This window comes from Delphinapterus leucas, chromosome 2 (genome assembly GCF_059928025.1).
Source record: "Delphinapterus leucas isolate spDelLeu-1000000601 "Yukka" chromosome 2, BTC_Dleu_Yukka2, whole genome shotgun sequence".
NCBI lineage: Eukaryota > Metazoa > Chordata > Mammalia > Artiodactyla > Monodontidae > Delphinapterus > Delphinapterus leucas.
Genome location: NC_143130.1, coordinates 73,647,936 through 73,666,925, shown reverse-complemented (window position 1 = coordinate 73,666,925; position 18,990 = coordinate 73,647,936). Strand labels below are relative to the sequence as shown.

Genomic DNA, 18,990 nt, shown 5'->3' with positions numbered 1-18,990 from the left:
AGACAAACTGGAGAACTCCCCTATCAGCACCACTAGATAAAAAAAGACTGCTCTGTGTTTTTTAACAATACAGAAAAATGATACCTTTTGTGGGAAGGGGCAGTGAGATCAGAAGTTCTAATTAATTTATGATCTCTGCAGAGGGGCGGGGTACGGGGGTGGAAAACATGACATGCAATTCCTTCCAAGTTTTTTTTGTTTGTGTGTTTTTTTTTTTAACTGCCTACAAGACAAAGTCCAAATCTATATCGTGGCCCACAGCTAGTCAAGCACAGACTGCTCACATCTCTACCCTCATTTCCCACTGTACCTTAGTCAAATAAAAAGCTAAGGGTAGAATAAGGTACAGTGTTTATAATCTCCTCCACTTTGATTTTACTCTAAATTTAAAATCTATACTTTGCAAAATTAAAAATAATAAAAAATTAATTATTAATCAATTAGCCAACATTTTCCCTCCTTACCTCCCAGAAAATCCCTGAAGATTAAAGTTGGTTCAACATAGAACCTAGAGAGTAATACTTAGAGAAAAGATTATTGGCTACCATTTTATACTTTATATTTCTTTTCTTGGTAATAGGTATAATTATACTGAATGTAAATGATTATAACCTTTGGAATTTAAAATTACTTCTTATGTCCTTTTAGACCTTTTTTTCCCCAGCATGTAGTATTTCAACTGCACACTTAACCAATAAGTAGGGAAACTACATGATATATAATAGAAATATCTGTCTGGGATGTCCCAGACCTGGGCTCTAGTTCCAACTCTGTGGCAAGCTAGTTTATTTTACCTTGACTAAGTTGTTTAATTTCTAATTTCTTTCATTTTTAAAATGATGACGTTTGGACTAGACAATGCCGAAGTTCCCTAGAGGTCCAAAACTTAAGAAAGGTCTTATCTATTAAATCATTCTAAGTTACCATGAGCTTTTTGGGGGTAAATCCCACTCCTGTCTCATAGTAAACTCAGAGCCAACTTTTTCATATAAGTGTCGCCAATCTAGTTGTCAGACTTGAAATTGTAGAGTAGGATTCTTGAATCATGGTCAAGTCTTTTGTTCAATTCACTGTTTTTTCAAAAAATTTAATGTTGAATCTTGATTCTGTTAACCAGTCACTTGTATTAGCTGCCCCACCTCAAGCACTGTATTATGTGAGGATTTCATTACTATGTCCTTCAAAGATCTCCATCCAATTCACGGTTGAACTGAACGGAATCAAAATACAGAGCTCTACTGTTCAGCATCAGTGATGACAATGATCCGATTCTCTTTGGTGAGGTGGTTAAAACAACTACAAATCTCAACTATCTTCTCAGCCAACTCATATTTCTAAATGTGTTACTAGACTATCACAAAAGTTTGTCAAATAAATGCCTTGCTGAATAAAAATATATGATACATAGAGACATCTGGTTTAACATGGCAGAGAAAATGTAGGCATTTCACTCTATTCCTTTCCAAAAGCCCAATGAAACAACAAAAGGAAGAAGACAGAACAAGTAAAATAGGTGGGAAAAAAGCAGACTAGAGATGTCAACATTTTGGAAGATGGGCTCCATTTCCTTTGGTAAGAGCTTTGCCATTTTCTGGAAAAGTATGGCCATAAGTTCAGACAGTTTTCTCCTTAGGATGCATGATCATCACATAAATATTGATTCTGAACTCTCTTCATAATTAAATCCTTAATCGTCCTAGTTTTGTACTCCTGCTGAACAATTCCAAACTGGTTTAGCAATCCTGAAAATTTTACTGTTAAGCTCTCCTGATTAACTAGCCAAGATGTCAATGCATAATCCTGCAAGTTATCATATCTGTGATACTTCTAAAGTTACCATATTAACATGACACAGTCTGTGCATCAGCGAATGTGGTTAAAACTATTTGCTCCTACCATTTTTTGGTGGATTATGCTACTGACAAAAAGAATTCTTCCTCAACATCTGTTAAAGCTGTTTAACCTCAGCAAACTGTGCTTGAGTTAGAACCAACAGAACGCAATTCCAAAAGAAATTTAAACTACAATACTATTAGGAACAATAACTTTATATTCATTTGTAGTTTTCCAAGAAAGTTAAAATACATTATTTCTGGGATCATAATTTAAATTGAATCCCTCCACAACATACTGCAGAAAACAAATGATATAATTCGTTACATATCTATGAAGCAGGAACCTAAGTATCCCCTTCTGAGGGGGAGAAAAATATGTCTTATCAGTCTTACAACTTACCACAACACATAAACAAATGTACACACATACATATCTCCAAAGAGGTAAAGTACATGGGACAAAATATTAACAACTGGTAAATGTAGGTGTTATTATGGATCCTCACCATCCTATCCTTTTTAGTTTTTTGTAAAATTTTGAAATTTTTCTTCATACAAGTTGGGAAAAAATAAAACAAAAATTTAAACAATGTTTTGTATTATGTATACAGACCAAGTGCTCACTATCTGTCAATCACTGTCTTAGGTGATTATATGCATTATCTAAATTTTATCTCTACAACAAAGCTGTAAGATAGATATTATTATTACCCTCCTCTTACGGAGGAAAAAAAATGAAACTTGGAAAGGAAATCTGACTCAGGGCTCTTACTTTTAACCACTTGAGGCAGAAAGTAATGATACGATTTCTAAAACTTGTTTTTAGCTTGTTCCATTCACAGACCCCCAACATTTGCAAATTTATAGGGAAACTTTAACAATGTTATAAAATCACAATACAGTAGCCCCTTACTCTCTGTGGAGGACTGGTTCCAGGACCCCCATGGATACCAAAGTCTGTGGCTGCGGACGCTCAAGGTCCCTTTACAAAATGGCGTATTATTTGCATATAACCTGGGAACATCCTCTGTATACTAGATCTAGATCTCTAGATTACTTATAACACCTAGTACAGTGTAAATGCTAGGTAAATAATTGTAAATACAATGTAAATCCTATGTGAAGAGTCACCTGTAATAGGGCAAATTTAAGTTTTGCTTTTTGGAACTTTATGGGACTATTTTTCCCCAGAGTGTTTTCCACCCCTGGTTGCTTGAACCCAGAGATGAAGAACCTGTGGATATGGAGGGCCAACTTTGTATCAGTTTTTTTGTTTTGCTGACTGGCTTGATTTTTGGCTGATATAGATTGAGTTTCATTTGTTCAAAATGCTAAGGTTTCCTATGAAACTATTAATAAAAAAGTAAACATTTGATTTTACAATGCTTTCACTTTCAACTAGAGAAGAAACACTTTTAAATCTTATTTTATCTTAAGCCTATATTCTTTCAGATGAATGCTTTTCAAAAAATTTTAACACAACAGACCCATACCTTTTAAACAAAATCTTGCTGAAAACTCAATATAAAGGTAAGAGAGAGTCCTGCCTGCTCACTTTTCCTTTCCCATTCTCTTGAAGTATGAAATCAAGGGCTCCAAGACTTTGTGGGATGTAATATGAAACCAATTGCTTTATATAATATGCAACTGTAAACTGTTAATTATCACAACTGCCAGAAACAGAACTGACTGGTAAGAGCTGAAGTTATAAGTCCCAATTTAAGTTCATTAGTGATACTTAAGTAATTCAGATATGGCAAGAACAATACGCAGAGAAGTTGTCATGTACACTCTACTTTAGTCATAGAAATAAGTGTCTTATTTTAGAAGCAAGGGAGGAATGTGTCACAGGACAAGCTGATACCCTTAGACAATTTACCTTTGTCAGAAACATCCTTCTGTTCTAATGTACTTTTACATATTTCACCAGATACCAAAGATGGAATAGAACAAAAAGGTCAATTCTTTGTGCCTCCATTTTCTTATGCGTAAGTAAAAACATTCTCTAACAAGATACTATTTCACAAAGACAGTATAAAAATTATTAAAATTTATATGCAAGATTGTTTAGTCTAAATGGTCTCCCATAAACATAGGCACATACTTGTTAGGATATGAAATCACCTATCTACTTATTCTTGCAACTAAGAAGGAAAAAAAGCTGTTATTTGTAGACTAGGGATACATATTTTCTAAATTCTGGAGGAATAGAATCATTTTTATCTTAATGTTTACATGATTCTTTCCAGGCCTGATTCAGGAGACTCAAAACTTTAATTTTAAAAAAAAAAGGGCTTCCCTGGTGGCACAGTGGTTGAGAGTCCGCCTGCCGATGCAGGGGACACGGGTTCGTGCCCCGGTCCGGGAAGATCCCACATGCCGCAGAGCGGCTGCGCCCCTGAGCCATGGCCACTGAGCCTGCGCGTCCGGAGCCTGCTGCTCCGCAGCGGGAGAGGCCACAGCGGTGAGAGGCCCGCGTATCGCAAAAAAAAAAAAAAAAAGGCCTCAAAATATTCCCCAAGCTTCACAATTAATAAAAAACAACCTGCAGATCTGTTTCCACTCCATCGTGTCCTCCTACCTTTTATCCATGATCATCCTTCATCAATCTTCCTTTCTCAAATCTTCAAAATTCCCCTTTCTATTGAGGCAATATACATAGATAAGATGCCACAGATATAATCTTTCCATTGAAAAATATGCAAAGGCCACAAACAAGCAACTCTTAAAAGAAGAACTATAAATAAATGTGTAAAGATGTTTAACTTCACCCATGATGAACACATACACATTTAACAAGATACCATTTTCCCCTATCAGACTAGCATAGATGAAAAGATTCTCGATAATGTTCAAGGTTTTCAAAGGAGAAACACACACACACACACACACACACAGGCTCACACAGAAAGTAAAGGAAAACCATCTTTCTGGAGGGCAAATTGACAACGTGTAAGAAAATCACAAATACGTATGTATCTTCGACACAGAAAGTACACTTCCAGGATTTATCCTAAGAAAATAATCAACCAAGCTTAGACTACAAGGATGTATTTATTACAAGTATCTACAAGGATGTTCAGATAGTATTACTTATAATTAAAAAACAGAAATAATTTATATGTGTATTAAGACTAGCTAATAAATTTCTACATACAGACATTAAAAATGATCTATATTTAAGCTGAAACATAGAAGTTCATGCTGTATTAAGTGATAAAAGCAAGTTTACAGCACAGTTTGATTGCATTTCTAAAATATGTCCTGATCCATATTTGTTATTCTGGAAAATTAAATTAATTAAACAAAATTAGTGATTATCTTTGGAGATACTTTTAATAAAAATTTAAAAAAATTTTTGGGCAACAGCATGTTTTCTTTTTAAAAGCATTCCTTTAAAGGCTATGTTTATTGCTATTTTTCCCCTGGTTACAAAATACATGTATTCATTAAAATAAACGAAGAACAAAAAGGAAGGAAAAAAGGAATCATCTCAGAAATATATAAACAGAAGTAAAAGACCAAAGGCTATAATAATCAGCTTCTCCTGTTTAGCCTTAGGGCACAGGCTGTGCTTAACACCCCACCCCTCTAGAAACTCTTGTCTTGACTTTTCGACTTCTCTACTCTTGAGGCTCTTCCTCTTCCAGCATCCCTTAAATGCATGCTCTTTCTCTCCTCACTCACACAAGGTCCACAAGCATCATATCATCACTGATGATTGCATGCTCATTAACACCAACATGGTAATGATTTCTTAATCCCAGCTGAAGTCTAATTTTTCTAAGTCTCAGAGTCACATTTCTGCGTATGTGCTACACAATCCTCAAAGTCAATATATTCTCAAAGTCTAACTTACTTGCCTTCCCCATCGCCTACTCTAATCCCATGTTTCCTAGCTCTATTAAAGGTTTCCTCATTCACTTGGTCTTCCCACACTGGCAAAATAACTGGTAACCAAATCCTGCCTAAGGTCTCCTTCTGAAATTTCTCCCTAATTCATCCCTTCCTCTGCATCTCACTGCCATTTTCAGAGCTAAGGCAGGCCTGGCCACTTCTGACCTGGACTACTTAGGGTACCCATTATATGCCATACACAGCAAAAGGAATTAAGAATACGAATAAATATGAGAATATTAATAAAGCAAATTACTACCATCAAGCATATCTTGAGGTAGAGAGATGGAGGAACATGACACAATGTGACAAGTACAATTAGAACAAAAATCCACACGATGTCAACCTCTTTACTATCTGATCTAATCTTATACTGGGAATTATCTTTCTAGAATACAAACCAGATAATGTCACTCTTCTGTTGTAAAACCCTTGATGATTCTACTCCACTGCCTACAGGATAAAGTCCAAATGCTTTAATACCAAGCAAACACTTCACAGTCTGCTCCCAAGGTATCTAATAGCCTCATCTATTACTCTTCTTTCACTTCACACCCCATAACCCAGCCGTGTATAACTAGTTGCTGCTCTGACGATATGCTAAACAATTTTACAACACATAGTGTTTGTGCATCCTGCTGTTGGACAGTCCTTCTTCCTTGTGCTCGCCAGTGAAGTCCTGTACTACCCTCGATCAAACCACGCTCCTCTGTGAAACATTCATTAACCTTCTCTGCCAGTGTAGTTTTTATACACTCTATTACAATACTTATCACTTTATGTTGTAATTTGTTTTTCTTTTTCTGTCATTAGACTGTGAGATTTTTTTTAAACTGTAATTGATTTATAATATTGTGTTTGTTTCAGGTATACAGCGAACTGATTCAGTTATACATACACATATATATTTTTCAGATTCTTTTCCTTTATAGGTTACTACAAGATATTGACTACAGTTCCCTGTACTATACAGTAGGTCCTTGTTGGTTATCTATTTTATACATAGTGGTGTGTATCTGTCAACCCCATACTCCTTATTTATCTTCCCACCACCTGATACTGTGAGATTCTTGAGTACATCTTGTAATTCTTTGTATCCTTCCCAAGTCTAGCAAGACAGTAAATATTCAAGAAGTGTTTGTTAAATGGATGATGAGGTGGAAATAGATTTACATAGAGCCAAAATACACTAATCATCCCTTTTTTTTTTGGCTCTCTGTCTGGAATTCAGGAGTCTATTGAAGCAGTAATGCCACTACCTACCATGACCCCCACATACCAGGAACCCAAAGGAGCCCATGTATTTTTTTTCTCCCCCCTTCCTACTCATCTGGCTATCTATCCATCCAGCCCACAAATAACATCAGCAAATAATACAGATAGAATCCCTGCCCTCCAACGGGCTTATACTGGAGTAAGGAGAGACAATTAACAGGTAAACAAATACATAAAATAATGTCAGACAGTGATCAATGCGATGAATAAAACAAAGCAGTTTGATGAGACAGAATGTGGTTAGGGGAGTAATGTGCTATTTTAAATGGAGGTGGGAAAGAAGTCACAGAAGGTTTCTCTGAGACAGTAACATGAAAGTTGAGGCCCAAGGGATGAAAAGCAACCAGCGAAGCAAAAGTTTGAAGAAAGAATCCTTCAAGCAGAAGGAATTGTAGGTGTAAAAGCTCTGAGGCACAAATGCACTTGGCTATTTGAGGGACAGAAGAGACAGGTAGCTAGAGAAAGAAATGAGTTTGGAGAAGAAAGCACAGCGTTGTAATGGCAGCCTGGGTGGAGGCCTATCTGCTCCTGCCTTGAGTTTGGAATTTTCCAGTTTTCACCTCCTGTTGCCTGCACAATCTTCTACTTCCTAATACCATAGCAAGAGGACAATGGAATGGGGTATACAGCACACCCTATTGTCAGGAGACATCAAATGATTCTGAAAGTTACTTTTCTGGTTTCTGTTGATAAAAAGTACTCCTAGATACAATGCCCTAACAATAACGGTCCCAGGGCTAATGAAAACCTCATGAGCACACAAGAATAAAACCACTTGAAAAGAGAGACAAGTTCTTTCTACTGACTACAATGCAAGTCAAAATGGGACCCATCATAATCACCCTAGATTCGTCAGAGGAAATAAAACACAACACTTTACCACTCTGAAAATATACATGAGCTATCCTTCTACCTGAATAGATTTTTCCATTCCTGTGTAAACGTAAAGATCATATAATATAAATCTAGACTTAAGTAATTAAATAAAATACATTTGCAGTTTTCATGGACCAGGATTTTTCTTCATCTTTATAGAAATTAAACAATTTTATGATGTTTTGAGAAAGCATGAATTTATATGCATTATAAACCACCTCAGTAATTTTGTGGATGTTTGTCATAATCTATTTAATTCAAGTACTACTGTGATGTTAGAGCAAAGTCAACCCATTATATAAATGTATAGTCACAAAACTAGCTACTAAAGCAACTCAGTAGTTGGTAGGAACTCAAGCAGTGTGAAATTACACATCTTACTCCTATTTTCAGTAGCATCTGCTGGCTTTGCTAACCAGAACATGAACACATCACTAAATATAAAAGCCTTTCATTATCCTAGTCAGGTCTTAAAATTCCAGGCTCCCAGCCTTCTAGTGGTAAAAATAAATTCATTCTCAGCATCCCTAGATTCAATTCTACACCCAGTGATCTCTGGCTAGTACAGTGATGTTTCCCTGAATCTCTCTATGGGGGGATGAGAGGTAAGATTTTTTCGATCTCCTTTGGAAAAATCATGAGAAGTAGCAGAGGTAATCAAAAATAATCATCTTATGCTCCCACGCTCCCAATTCCTCAAAGGGCAAAGCCTCCTACGATGGGTCTTCAAAATACTACATAGTCTCAACAGCTATGAAAAATAAGAAAACACTTTAGCTTAAAAAAGGACCTTGTCACAATCTGCACCAATACAGATCGGTGACCAACTTCACATATTCACAAGATCCTTCATTTTCTCTTTCCCATTCACCTAGGGAGGGCCATAAAAAGTTTCTAAATACCCAATGTACCTTCTTCCTAATTTCACATCTTCAAACTGGTTGATTTTATCATTATTCATCATCTCACTCATAAACTAATACCTGAAATAAAAAATCCTTTCCTTGGTTGGGAAATAAAAATTGCAAAGTTTCTCCCTGGAGTTCTAGCTCAATCCTGATGTTGGGACTTCCGGGAAGGAATGCAAACATGGTATCAGTTGGAAAACCTCTCTAAATACTGATGTATCTCCTTGCAGACTAAGTATGGGTATTACTGAGTAAGTACTGACTCTTCCCTTACTAAGGGTAGATTCTGAATTAAAACAAGGCCTTAATCCCTTCGCAAAGTGTGGTTCAAGGACCAACAGCATTTTAACCAACTGGGAGTTTGTTAAAAAGACAGTATACAGGGCTCTACTCTCCAACCAACTAAATCAGAATCTTCGTTTTACTGATATCTGTATGTAGATCTCCCTACATCACAAAATCTCAGAACTGGTGGAAAATCTAAAATCCTATCACACACAAAGAGGGATGAACCCTGGATAACAATTATACCTGATAATGACTATAGTCTCCTTCATAAATTCTTCAGTTCTTTTAACAATAGGTCCTCATTACAAGAACTTCTCATAAGATTATAAACTGCTGGTCTTGAAATGCACCAAAGCTTATTATAGCTGCTGTTGTTCTTGTTAGGCTAAGCCAATAATATAACCAAGTTCTTACCTAATCTGAGCTCTCCAAAGTTCCCACACCCTATCTTCTTGCCAACCCTGAAGTTGGGTCCCACCATAAGAACCCCAGAGGATGTTGAGGAGCCAGATGGTCGGGAACAGTGTCCACTCCTTTGTGCCATGGGTTTAGTTGTCCGTTGTCTTTCATCCTTTTCCCTACTAGGATGGTCCATGATCCTACACGACAGAGTCTCTGCACAGGTATCCTTAATTTGTATACCTCTCTTCAATACAAAAGTACGTCCAAATCAACTGGAGTTAGAGTAAGGTAAGGAGTTCTTTTGGCACCATGTTTATGTTTCTAATTTATCTCCAGGAGATGAAAAACCATTGATTAGTTCTGGTAGGACACGTAGTCTGTAGGTCTCAAGCATAGGAGGATATTGTGTAACCTAGGTAAAAAATCAAGAAAGCATACAGTTAAAAATTATATTTTAAAACAAATTAAGAGTTACCACTAATCAGAATGGACTCTATCCAAAACTGAGCAAAGTGGACAGCTTCCTGAAATGGATTTTGGTTTTACATCCTCCAACAGTTTAGCCATCTGGACTAGTAATTCATCTGGTAACATAGGCTCAGTAGGAGACAGACCAGGGCAGCTAATGGAACACAGAACCCTTTAACATAAAATGCTTTCTTCTAGTGTCGTACATATGACTCAAAAGAAAGCTATTTGTTGGCTTTTTCATCACTGGCTAACAAAGATGTGGTGGGGTTCAGCCAAGTTAAATAAACTGAGGGCAATTAAAAGCTCTTCCCCTTAATTTGGACAGAACCTATCAGAAATAAGCTACTCACTACTCACTGTCCCCCTCCGCCATCCCCACCATTTATCAAGCACTGACAGCAATCACGAAATCCAAAACAAGTTACGGATTGACACAGACTACTTCTATGAAGGCCTTACCAAAACCCTAGTGGTACAAAGTAGTACTAGACTAAAGGTTGGGAAAGCTCAACTTTTGGTCTAGTTTTCATTGTGGGCTGAGTACACAATGACAGAGTGCCTGAAGCAGGTCCTTTGCACAACCCCAAAGTGAGAATAAATCTGAAGAACAAAAAATCTTAAACAAAACTCATCCCTACCAGAATTCTCCAGTTTCTCAACTTAGGACTAAGCCCAAGACAAAGTTTACAATGAGATAATTTTGATGCTATTTTTGATAATCTAGGTGAGTATCCTTAACAAAAAAATATTCTGTTACCAGCAATCACAGACTAAACACATACTTTTGTTTCACTTTCACTGAAGATGTCCCTTAAAATTTTAAGGAAGAAGAGAATTAGAACTGCTTGGTTATTATTGCATGTATACAAGAAAGCAAATATGTCTAGACTGTAAGCTTCTTACGTATACCTTTAATTCCCTAGTACAGGAACAGGCACATACGTGTGAGCTGAATGTACAAATGGGCACATAATCCAAGAACATACTCTGTTTACTTCATTATAGTAGTTAACTATTTTCATCTTTTCTGTCTGCTTTCTTTGCATTATTAAAACAGCATAATGACTTTAGGCTTCCGTAAATCTAATCATCATTAAAATATATTTCCCTGTGGGCTTCCCTGGTGGCGCAGTAGTTAAGAATCTGCCTGCCAATGCAGAGGACACGGGTTCAAGCCCTGGTCTGGGAAGATCCCACATGCCGCGGAGCAACTAAGCCCGTGAGCCACAACTACTGAGCCTGCGCTTCTGGAGCCTGTGCTCCATAACAGGAGAGGCCGTGACACTGAGAGGCCCGCGCACCGTGATGAAGAGTGGCCTCCGCTCGCCGCAACTGGAGAAAGCCCTCGCACAGAAACAAAGACCCAACACAGCCAAAAATAAATAAATACATTTATTTAAAAATAAAAAAATTAAAAAAAATAAAATACATTTCCCTGAGTTTAGGAAATTGTACATCTACATTCAAAATGTATATTCTGTTAAAGTAAAAACTCAAGGTGGTAAGAATAGGTCAGTAATTCCTGGATTTACTACATGAACAACATTATGAATTTATATTTCTCCTCACTCTTTCTGTTATTATAATTTCATCTAATATCCTTCAATTATCTTTGTTGTCTACCCAAAGTCCCTCAAACAATATGAGTAAAGAAAGAGAAGTAGGGAATTCTCTGGCTGTCCAGTGGTTGGGACTCCACGCTTTCACTGCCAAGGGTGCGGGTTCAATCCCTGGTCAGGGAACTAAGATCCCACAATACACGCAGTGCACACCCCCCCTTCAAAAAAAAAAGAGAGAGAAATGAAATTTAAGATGTTTTATTTAGATAGTCCATCTTAACAGGTGGTCGTGTGTCTATAGATGATAAACCGTCAGGCTATACTTTCTTCCTTTATATCATACATTTTTTTGAGAACAGGTAAAGGGTGTCTTAGCCTATCCAGACAATTTTGAGCATTGAACTAACTCCTAAAGTTTCATCAGTTATCACTAGTATAATAGTCTTATTTGTAAGATTTGAAAAACTGTACTACCTTGTCTATTGCTCTTCATATTTTTCATTGTGCTCACTTCTTTCCTAACAAAAGGAAATTATTTTTATAATGTTTGTCATTAGCTTTCTCCATTGCACTTAGACTCATGTAACATTAGGTTCAGTAATCACTCACAGCCCTCATATCCAAGTATACTTGCATGTATGTATTCAAAAAACATACAGTAATACTTGCCAGGTTAGAAAACTGCAGAAAGCCAACAACCGTATTCAGCTGGGAAAAGGATGTTTCTTTTTTTTAAACATCTGCTTGTAGATTAGAACAATCATTTTACCTCCCACAAACATGGCAAACACACTTATCAATGCTGTAATCTATTCATGAGACATTAGCACAATTTAACCTGTAACTATGAAAGATGAAAAATATTCAAAACTACTTTATGTGGCACCTCTCATTAGAGAAATCAAATTGAATGATTAAATTTTTAAAAATCCTATTTCTTTTTCACCACTCGCTGTTCAAAACTATTTCCTACTTCCCAATTACAAACTCTTTAGCTTGTCACTTGAGTCCCTTCAATATCAACTCCCTATATAAATTCATGTATTAAAGCTACTACATAAAGCAAAGGAACATCCACCCTTAGCTCTTATACCTAAAATGGTCTCTTAACTCTTCTGTCTTAAGGCCTGACTCATATCTTACATCCTTTGTGAAACCTTTTATAACCAATTCATCATTAATGCTTGGAGCACCACTGTCTATACCACCATTTGCTACCTACCATATATCAGATTATATTGATATGTATTCTAATATTCAATTTGATTATAAGCCCTTGAAGTTAGGGATCTTGTCACATCTCTTTTAGTTTCTTGCATATAATTGGTACTTAATAAGTCCTGAGTAATAATTATGATCTTGAATAATAGAAGACAGATTCCTAGCAACATAACCTAATATTTATACAAAATAATATGTAAAAGTAAGGAGAACCCTAATTAACCCTAAGAACTCCTAGAATTCATCTAGCAAGAAGCTGGTATTATTGCATTTAAATTCATTAGTGTTAAGACATAGGCTACTTAGAATTTCCATTTCACAAGGATATTAAATGGTTTATTTACAGTTACTAGCAAATAACATATGAAAAAGTTAGCTCAAGAACCAGGTGAAATGGAACACCCAAGGTAACAATTATGTTATACTTTAACCTTATTTTTAAAAAAATGGCTTCTAAGGACAGCAGTAAAAGATAAACTATATGTTTATATTTTTTCTCCTCTTTTTTTTTAACAGTAGAAGGAGAAAGGAGAGAAATTATATAAATGCAGTAAGTAGATGTTTGTTTTTCTGGGGAATAAACTATTCAGCAATCACTTAGATCCCATTAAACATGTTAATGTTACAATGCATATGTATTTGAATTTTTAGAGTCATACCAGCAAGTTTCTTAAAAAGCCTAATTCTAGTAGTTTCTACCACTCTAGGCATGCCTGAATTAGAGAAAAGGTATTTTTAAAATATGACAGGGGGCTTCCCTGGTGGCGCAGTGGTTGAGAGTCCGCCTGCCGATGCAGGGGACGCGGGTTCGTGCCCTGGTCCGGGAGGATCCCACATGCCGCGGAGCAGCTGGGCCCATGAGCCATGGTCGCTGGGCCTGCGTGTCCGGAGCCTGTGCTCCGCAGCGGGAGAGGCCACAACAGTGAGAGGCCCGCGTACCGCAAAAAAAAAAAAAAAAAAAAGTTTTTAAACAGGAAAATAATAGTTCATACTGTAGTTAATAACAAGAGAACAGAAAAAATGTTAGCACATAGAAAGAAACACAATTTAAAGGATTACATACCAAACTGCCAAATTTCTAAATCAAGATAAAATTACAAGTACTTACACTTTGTTAAAATTTGCAAAACATTATTACTTTTTATAATGAATATTTTACCTCTGTAAACAGCTTACAATAATAGAAAGTCTTCCTAACACTGTTTAAATTAAAAATGACACTTGCAAGGAAACAACCAAGAGTTTAATGAAACTGCTATCATAAAAACAAGTAGTCACTGATTAAAAGTAGACATTATGTCAAAATTAATCATACTTTATCTTTTATACCTTATAATACTGTGACTGAACTTCACTGGATTTAGAATGTTATAAAACTAGCAATCATATGTATGCTAAAGTTATACATACTGTAGTCCTAGAAAAATTAAAGTTCCATAGTGACATGCTCCCCAATTGAGGTAATTTGATTATTTAAAAACCAAAACTTTTGTGCACAGCATACATGACACCTTACTGGGCACATCAGAGACTATTCTCGAGTCAAATAGAGGTCTGAACTCTCTGGTCACTTTACTCAAAGCCAAAATTAAATTCTCCCAACTCTGTAATTAGTCATCATGGACCTAGGATTTTATAACAATGTGGAGAATCAATATAATTGTTATACTAAGGATTAAGTGGACTCAATGTTTAGCTCCCTCAAATGAAAAATACTTGATCCTGCATTACCACCTCAACACCTTAATATATTTCAGTACCACAAGAAAGCCAAACACATAACCCTCATGAACAGGGAAGAATGTCTCATGTAGAGCAACTAAATGTAAGAATTGAACTAAGGGCTAAAAATCCTGAATTCTAATCACAGATAAGCCAGTGACCCAAGCCAACACTTACCTCAACTTTCTCAACCACAAATTGAAACTTATTCAAAAATAAGTCATAAAATATTTGGGGAAAAAAAAGAATTAAAACTTAAACTTTTTAACCAAGAAAAAGAATTCATTGTCCTAACCTGGTCTACACATAGACAAATCCCAATGGCCCTGAAATCAGTACTGGTAAGTGCGGCAACTTAGAAAAACTTAGAGTATGTTTAGCGACTGGAAGGTGGCATTTTAATACCTTAAGTTTAATCATAGCTGAGCGTATAAAGAGGTTTATGCTGTCAGTACTGTCCTAACAAGAAGGATACAGCACAGCCTTGCCTACAAAATGTTTAAAAATGTGCAGTTCAAGAAAAAATGATTAACTATAGATTATATATACAATAGAAGTATAAATTGTTATTTATTTACTATTATCACATATTAATTAAAATACTAAATCAAATTATATCTGTTAAATATGCAAGTACAGTTTAAAAGTATAAAAATGTAGATATACTTTGTGAAATATAATCTGTATTTAATCATTCTCAAATACTTCTATATTATATACTTAGCTCTTTCTTTAACAATATTAGTGCTTACTGCCTTCATTCATCATCTTGGTTATGTGCCCGTTTTTTGGATCCCAGCATTTTTATCTTTTATTATCTGAAAAAGCAGTATTACTGACATTTTTCAATTGGTAAGTTAAAACTAAGATGAAATTGTTCCCAATTTTTTAAACTTAACACTGGGTAAAGTCAATGATAAGAAAAATGATGAAACTGGTTAACAGCAAAATTTGGGAATTACTATATAAAAAAAAGCTTGCAGGAGGTGGGAGGGCAGGGAGGATGGAACTTTGCAAATGGAAATATGGCAGATTACTCAAACAGCCCGCCTCCTAAAAACTGAAAATGCTGAATTAAAAGCAACAAGTCAGGTATTTTTCAGCTTGAAAAGTTTTTTATTTATTTCTATCTTATATCTTATATCCATTTCTCTCCTACATATTTTCACACTTGCCTTTAAGTCCTTAAACTTTTTATTTTATTTTTTTTAATTTAATTTAATTTTTTTTTTTGCTGTACGCAGGCCTCTCACAGTTGTGGCCTCTCCCACTGCGGAGCACAGGCTCCGGATGCGCAGGCTCAGCGGCCATGGCTCATGGGCCCAGCCGCTCCGCAGCATGTGGGATCCTCCCGGACCGGGGCACGAACCCACGTCCCCTGCATCGGCAGGCGGACTCTCAACCACTGTGCCACCAGGGAAGCCCATAAGTCCTTAAACTTTTTAAAATAATTGTTTTTAAAGTCTTGGTGCATGAATTCTATCATTTCAGCATTTCTAGGTCTATTTCTATTGACTTATTTTTCTCTTAGCTATGGATGACATTTTCCTACTTATTTGCATGTCTAATTAACACAACATTCAGGATAATGATTCTTTCTAGGTCAGAAAAAGGAAGGGGCACATAGAACCTTCTAAGATACCAGTAGTGTTCTATTTCTTTAATGGAGTGATGGGTACACAGTGTTCACTTTTAGTCTTTAAACCATACTTGAATCTTTATACATATGCTTGTATTTCTTAAAAAAAATACTGTAAAAACTTAACTTCAATGCTTTGAAAAGATACAGTAGCAGGAAAAAGGAGGGCAGCAGGGGAAGGACATCATCAAAATGGACACAGCAGGGAACTCCAAGGCTTCACCCACTGCACATACACATCACACACACACACAGGCTGGAAAAAACGGTCAGAATCAACTTTTGCAGAACTCTGGAATCTAATAAAAACTACAACAACCAAGAAGGCTTCGCAAAGAAACAAGTTGCTACACTGCAGTAAGAGAGTGATGTGGTGTTTCTAACTGCCTACCAACCATCCCCCACTCCCCAGTTCAGCAGGGGCAGTAAGGATGGCAGCTGCACTCCTGGTGCAGGATAACAGTGCCAAGGGGGCAATACAAACCTTAGTCTCAAACAACTGTGGCTGAACGCAATGACATGACTGACAATTTCCTCAAAAACTGGCACAAGAAAGTGTTTTTGTTTTGCCTGACTTGGAGCACTCCCAGGGCAAGCAGCCTAGGATAAGGGAAAACAGGCAGGATAATAACACATATATAGAACTAAAAGCCTGGAAAGGAAGACATTGAGAAAGGAGATACGTGGGGGGAAATGGGCTTTGTAAACTCTCATATATAATGCAGAATCTAGAAGGCCACACATATGCCGAGGGCTGAACACATGCACAGAAAAAGGCCTAGAAGACCTTAAACTTTTACCTCTAGCTGACCTTTAGGCTCCACACAAACAGGAGGTAAAAGCTAAGGCAGGGGGCTTCCCTGGTGGCACAGTGGTTGAGAGTCCGCCTGCCAATGCAGGGGACACGGGTTCGTGCCCCGGTCCAGGAAGATCCCACATGCTGCGGAGCGGCTAGGCCCGTGAGCCATGGCCGCTGAGCCTGCGCGTCCGGAGCCTGTGTTCCGCAACGGGAGAGGCCACAACAGTGACAGGCCTGTGTACCAAAAAAATAAAAAATAAAAAAATAAATTAAAAAGCTAAGGCAGGGTTGTAAACAGCCCCGCTAAGCACTGGAGTACCCAAACACAGAACCACCCAGCCAAAAGTAGAGTATTTTTTTCTTTTTCTTTATTTTATACTTTTCTGGTCTCCAGGTGTTCAAGGAAACTGGGAAAAACTCTAGTTGACTGCTAAGGTAACGGAACACAGACTTCAATAATCACACATGAACAAAGCATATATACCTAACAAAAATAATTTAGAAAAGACACTAAACAAACAACAATGAAACTAATAGTAACAACCCACAACAAGCAGTAACAAAAAACCCTGAGAAGGGGAGGAATCTGACGTCTAGAGTCAACACATAATATTCAAAATGACCAGTTTTCAACAAAAGATTATGTGGCATGCAAAGAAACAAGGAAGTATGAACCATTCACAGGGGAAAAAAAAAAAAGAAAAGAAATGAATATAGAAACTGTCCCTGAGGAAGCCCAGGCAAAGGAAACCACAAAGAACTAAAAGGTAACCAAGAAAACAGTTATCTCATTAAATAGAGTATCAATAAGGAAACAGGGATTATAAAAAGGAATCAGACACCGAGTTAGCATCTCTCCACTCCTAGGGCACCTGCTGATCACTGGTAGGGGACCCTGACACCCAAGGAAAACGGAGGAACCACCAAGTGAACCGGTAGGACATGGGGGGACTGAGGGGGAGGAGAAGTGGAGGCCAGACAGGATCAGCACCCCTGAGGCCGGGGAGATCAGGAGAGGCAGGCAGGAGAGGCAGGTGGGAGGGGCCCTCCAGGACTGGAGGAGCAGGAGAGGAGAGGAGGGCATTTGCCCCACCCACTAGAGCCCAAGAAGCCTGCTGGGTTCCCAGGTGAGGTCCCCTGCCCCTGAGACCAAGGGTGGGGGGCACACCTGGGACCCTTCTGTTCTGATGAGCCTAAGCCCCACCCCCCACAGCCCTCAGGGCCTTTTCCAGCCCTGCGGATCCCAAGCATAGGCCCCACCCACTGCCCAAACCTTGCCCTTGCCCTTGCTTAGGCCCCGCCTTCCACGGCCTTTTGTGGTACTGTTGTACCTTCCAGTTGTTGATTCATCTATCTTTTTTTTTTTTTTTCCGGTAGGCAGCCTCTCACTGTTGTGGCCTCTCCCATTGTGGAGCACAGGCTCCGGACACGCAGGCTCAACGGTCATGGCTCACGGGCCCAGCCGCTCCGCAGCATGTGGGATCTTCCCGGACTGGGGCAAGAACCCGTGTCCCCTGCATCGGCAGGTGGACTCTCAACCACTGCGCCACCACGGGAGCCCCATCTATATTTTTATATTCCTTCTAACATATCTGATAGTTTCCTAGCCTAATTTTATTTTTTACTTTGTTATTGTTCTCTCTCTGTTTTTTTTTTTTTTTTTTTTTTTGGCCACGCCACATGGCTTGCAGGATCTTGGTTCACAAGCTGGGGGTCAGGCTGAAGCTCCTGTGGCGGAAGCTCTGAGTCTGAACCACTGGACTAATAGAGAATCTCAGACCCCAGCGAATATTCATCGGAGTGAGTTCTCACGGAGGTCCTCATGTCAGCACCAAGACCCAGCTCTACCCAACAGCCTACAAATTCCAGTGTTGGAAGCTTCAGGCCAAACAACCAGTAAGACAGGAACACAATCCCACTCATAAAAAAAAAAAAACAGAGAGAGAGAGACCGCCAAATAATATGTCACAGATGAAGGAGCAAGGTAAAAACCTACAAGACCCAATAAATGAAGAGGAAATAGGCAATCTACCTGAAAAAGAATTCAGAGTAATGATAGGAAAGATGATCCAGAATCTCGGAAATAAAATGGAGGCAC

The 18,990-nt window shown here is 37.8% G+C and overlaps 1 protein-coding gene across 9 annotated transcripts in view; it reads right to left on the bottom strand.

Moving 5' to 3' along the window:
• Positions 1-18,990, bottom strand: part of CSNK1G1 (casein kinase 1 gamma 1) — a 153,410-nt gene that overhangs the window by 97,363 nt on the left and 37,057 nt on the right. For 4 of the 9 annotated variants that reach the window (XR_016392077.1, XM_089907128.1, XM_089907130.1 and 1 more), the window contains exon 1: positions 9,494-18,990. This exon is cut by the window's right edge. Coding sequence is in view for 7 of the 9 variants with exons in the window: in XM_089907128.1 (XP_089763254.1) it covers positions 9,494-9,674 (181 nt within the window). In the remaining 2 variants the exon portion in view is untranslated. Of the gene's footprint in view, positions 1-4,416; positions 4,477-9,493 lie in introns of all 9 variants that reach the window. The other 5 variants (XM_022579749.3, XM_089907126.1, XM_089907125.1 and 2 more) reach the window with 4 other exon arrangements.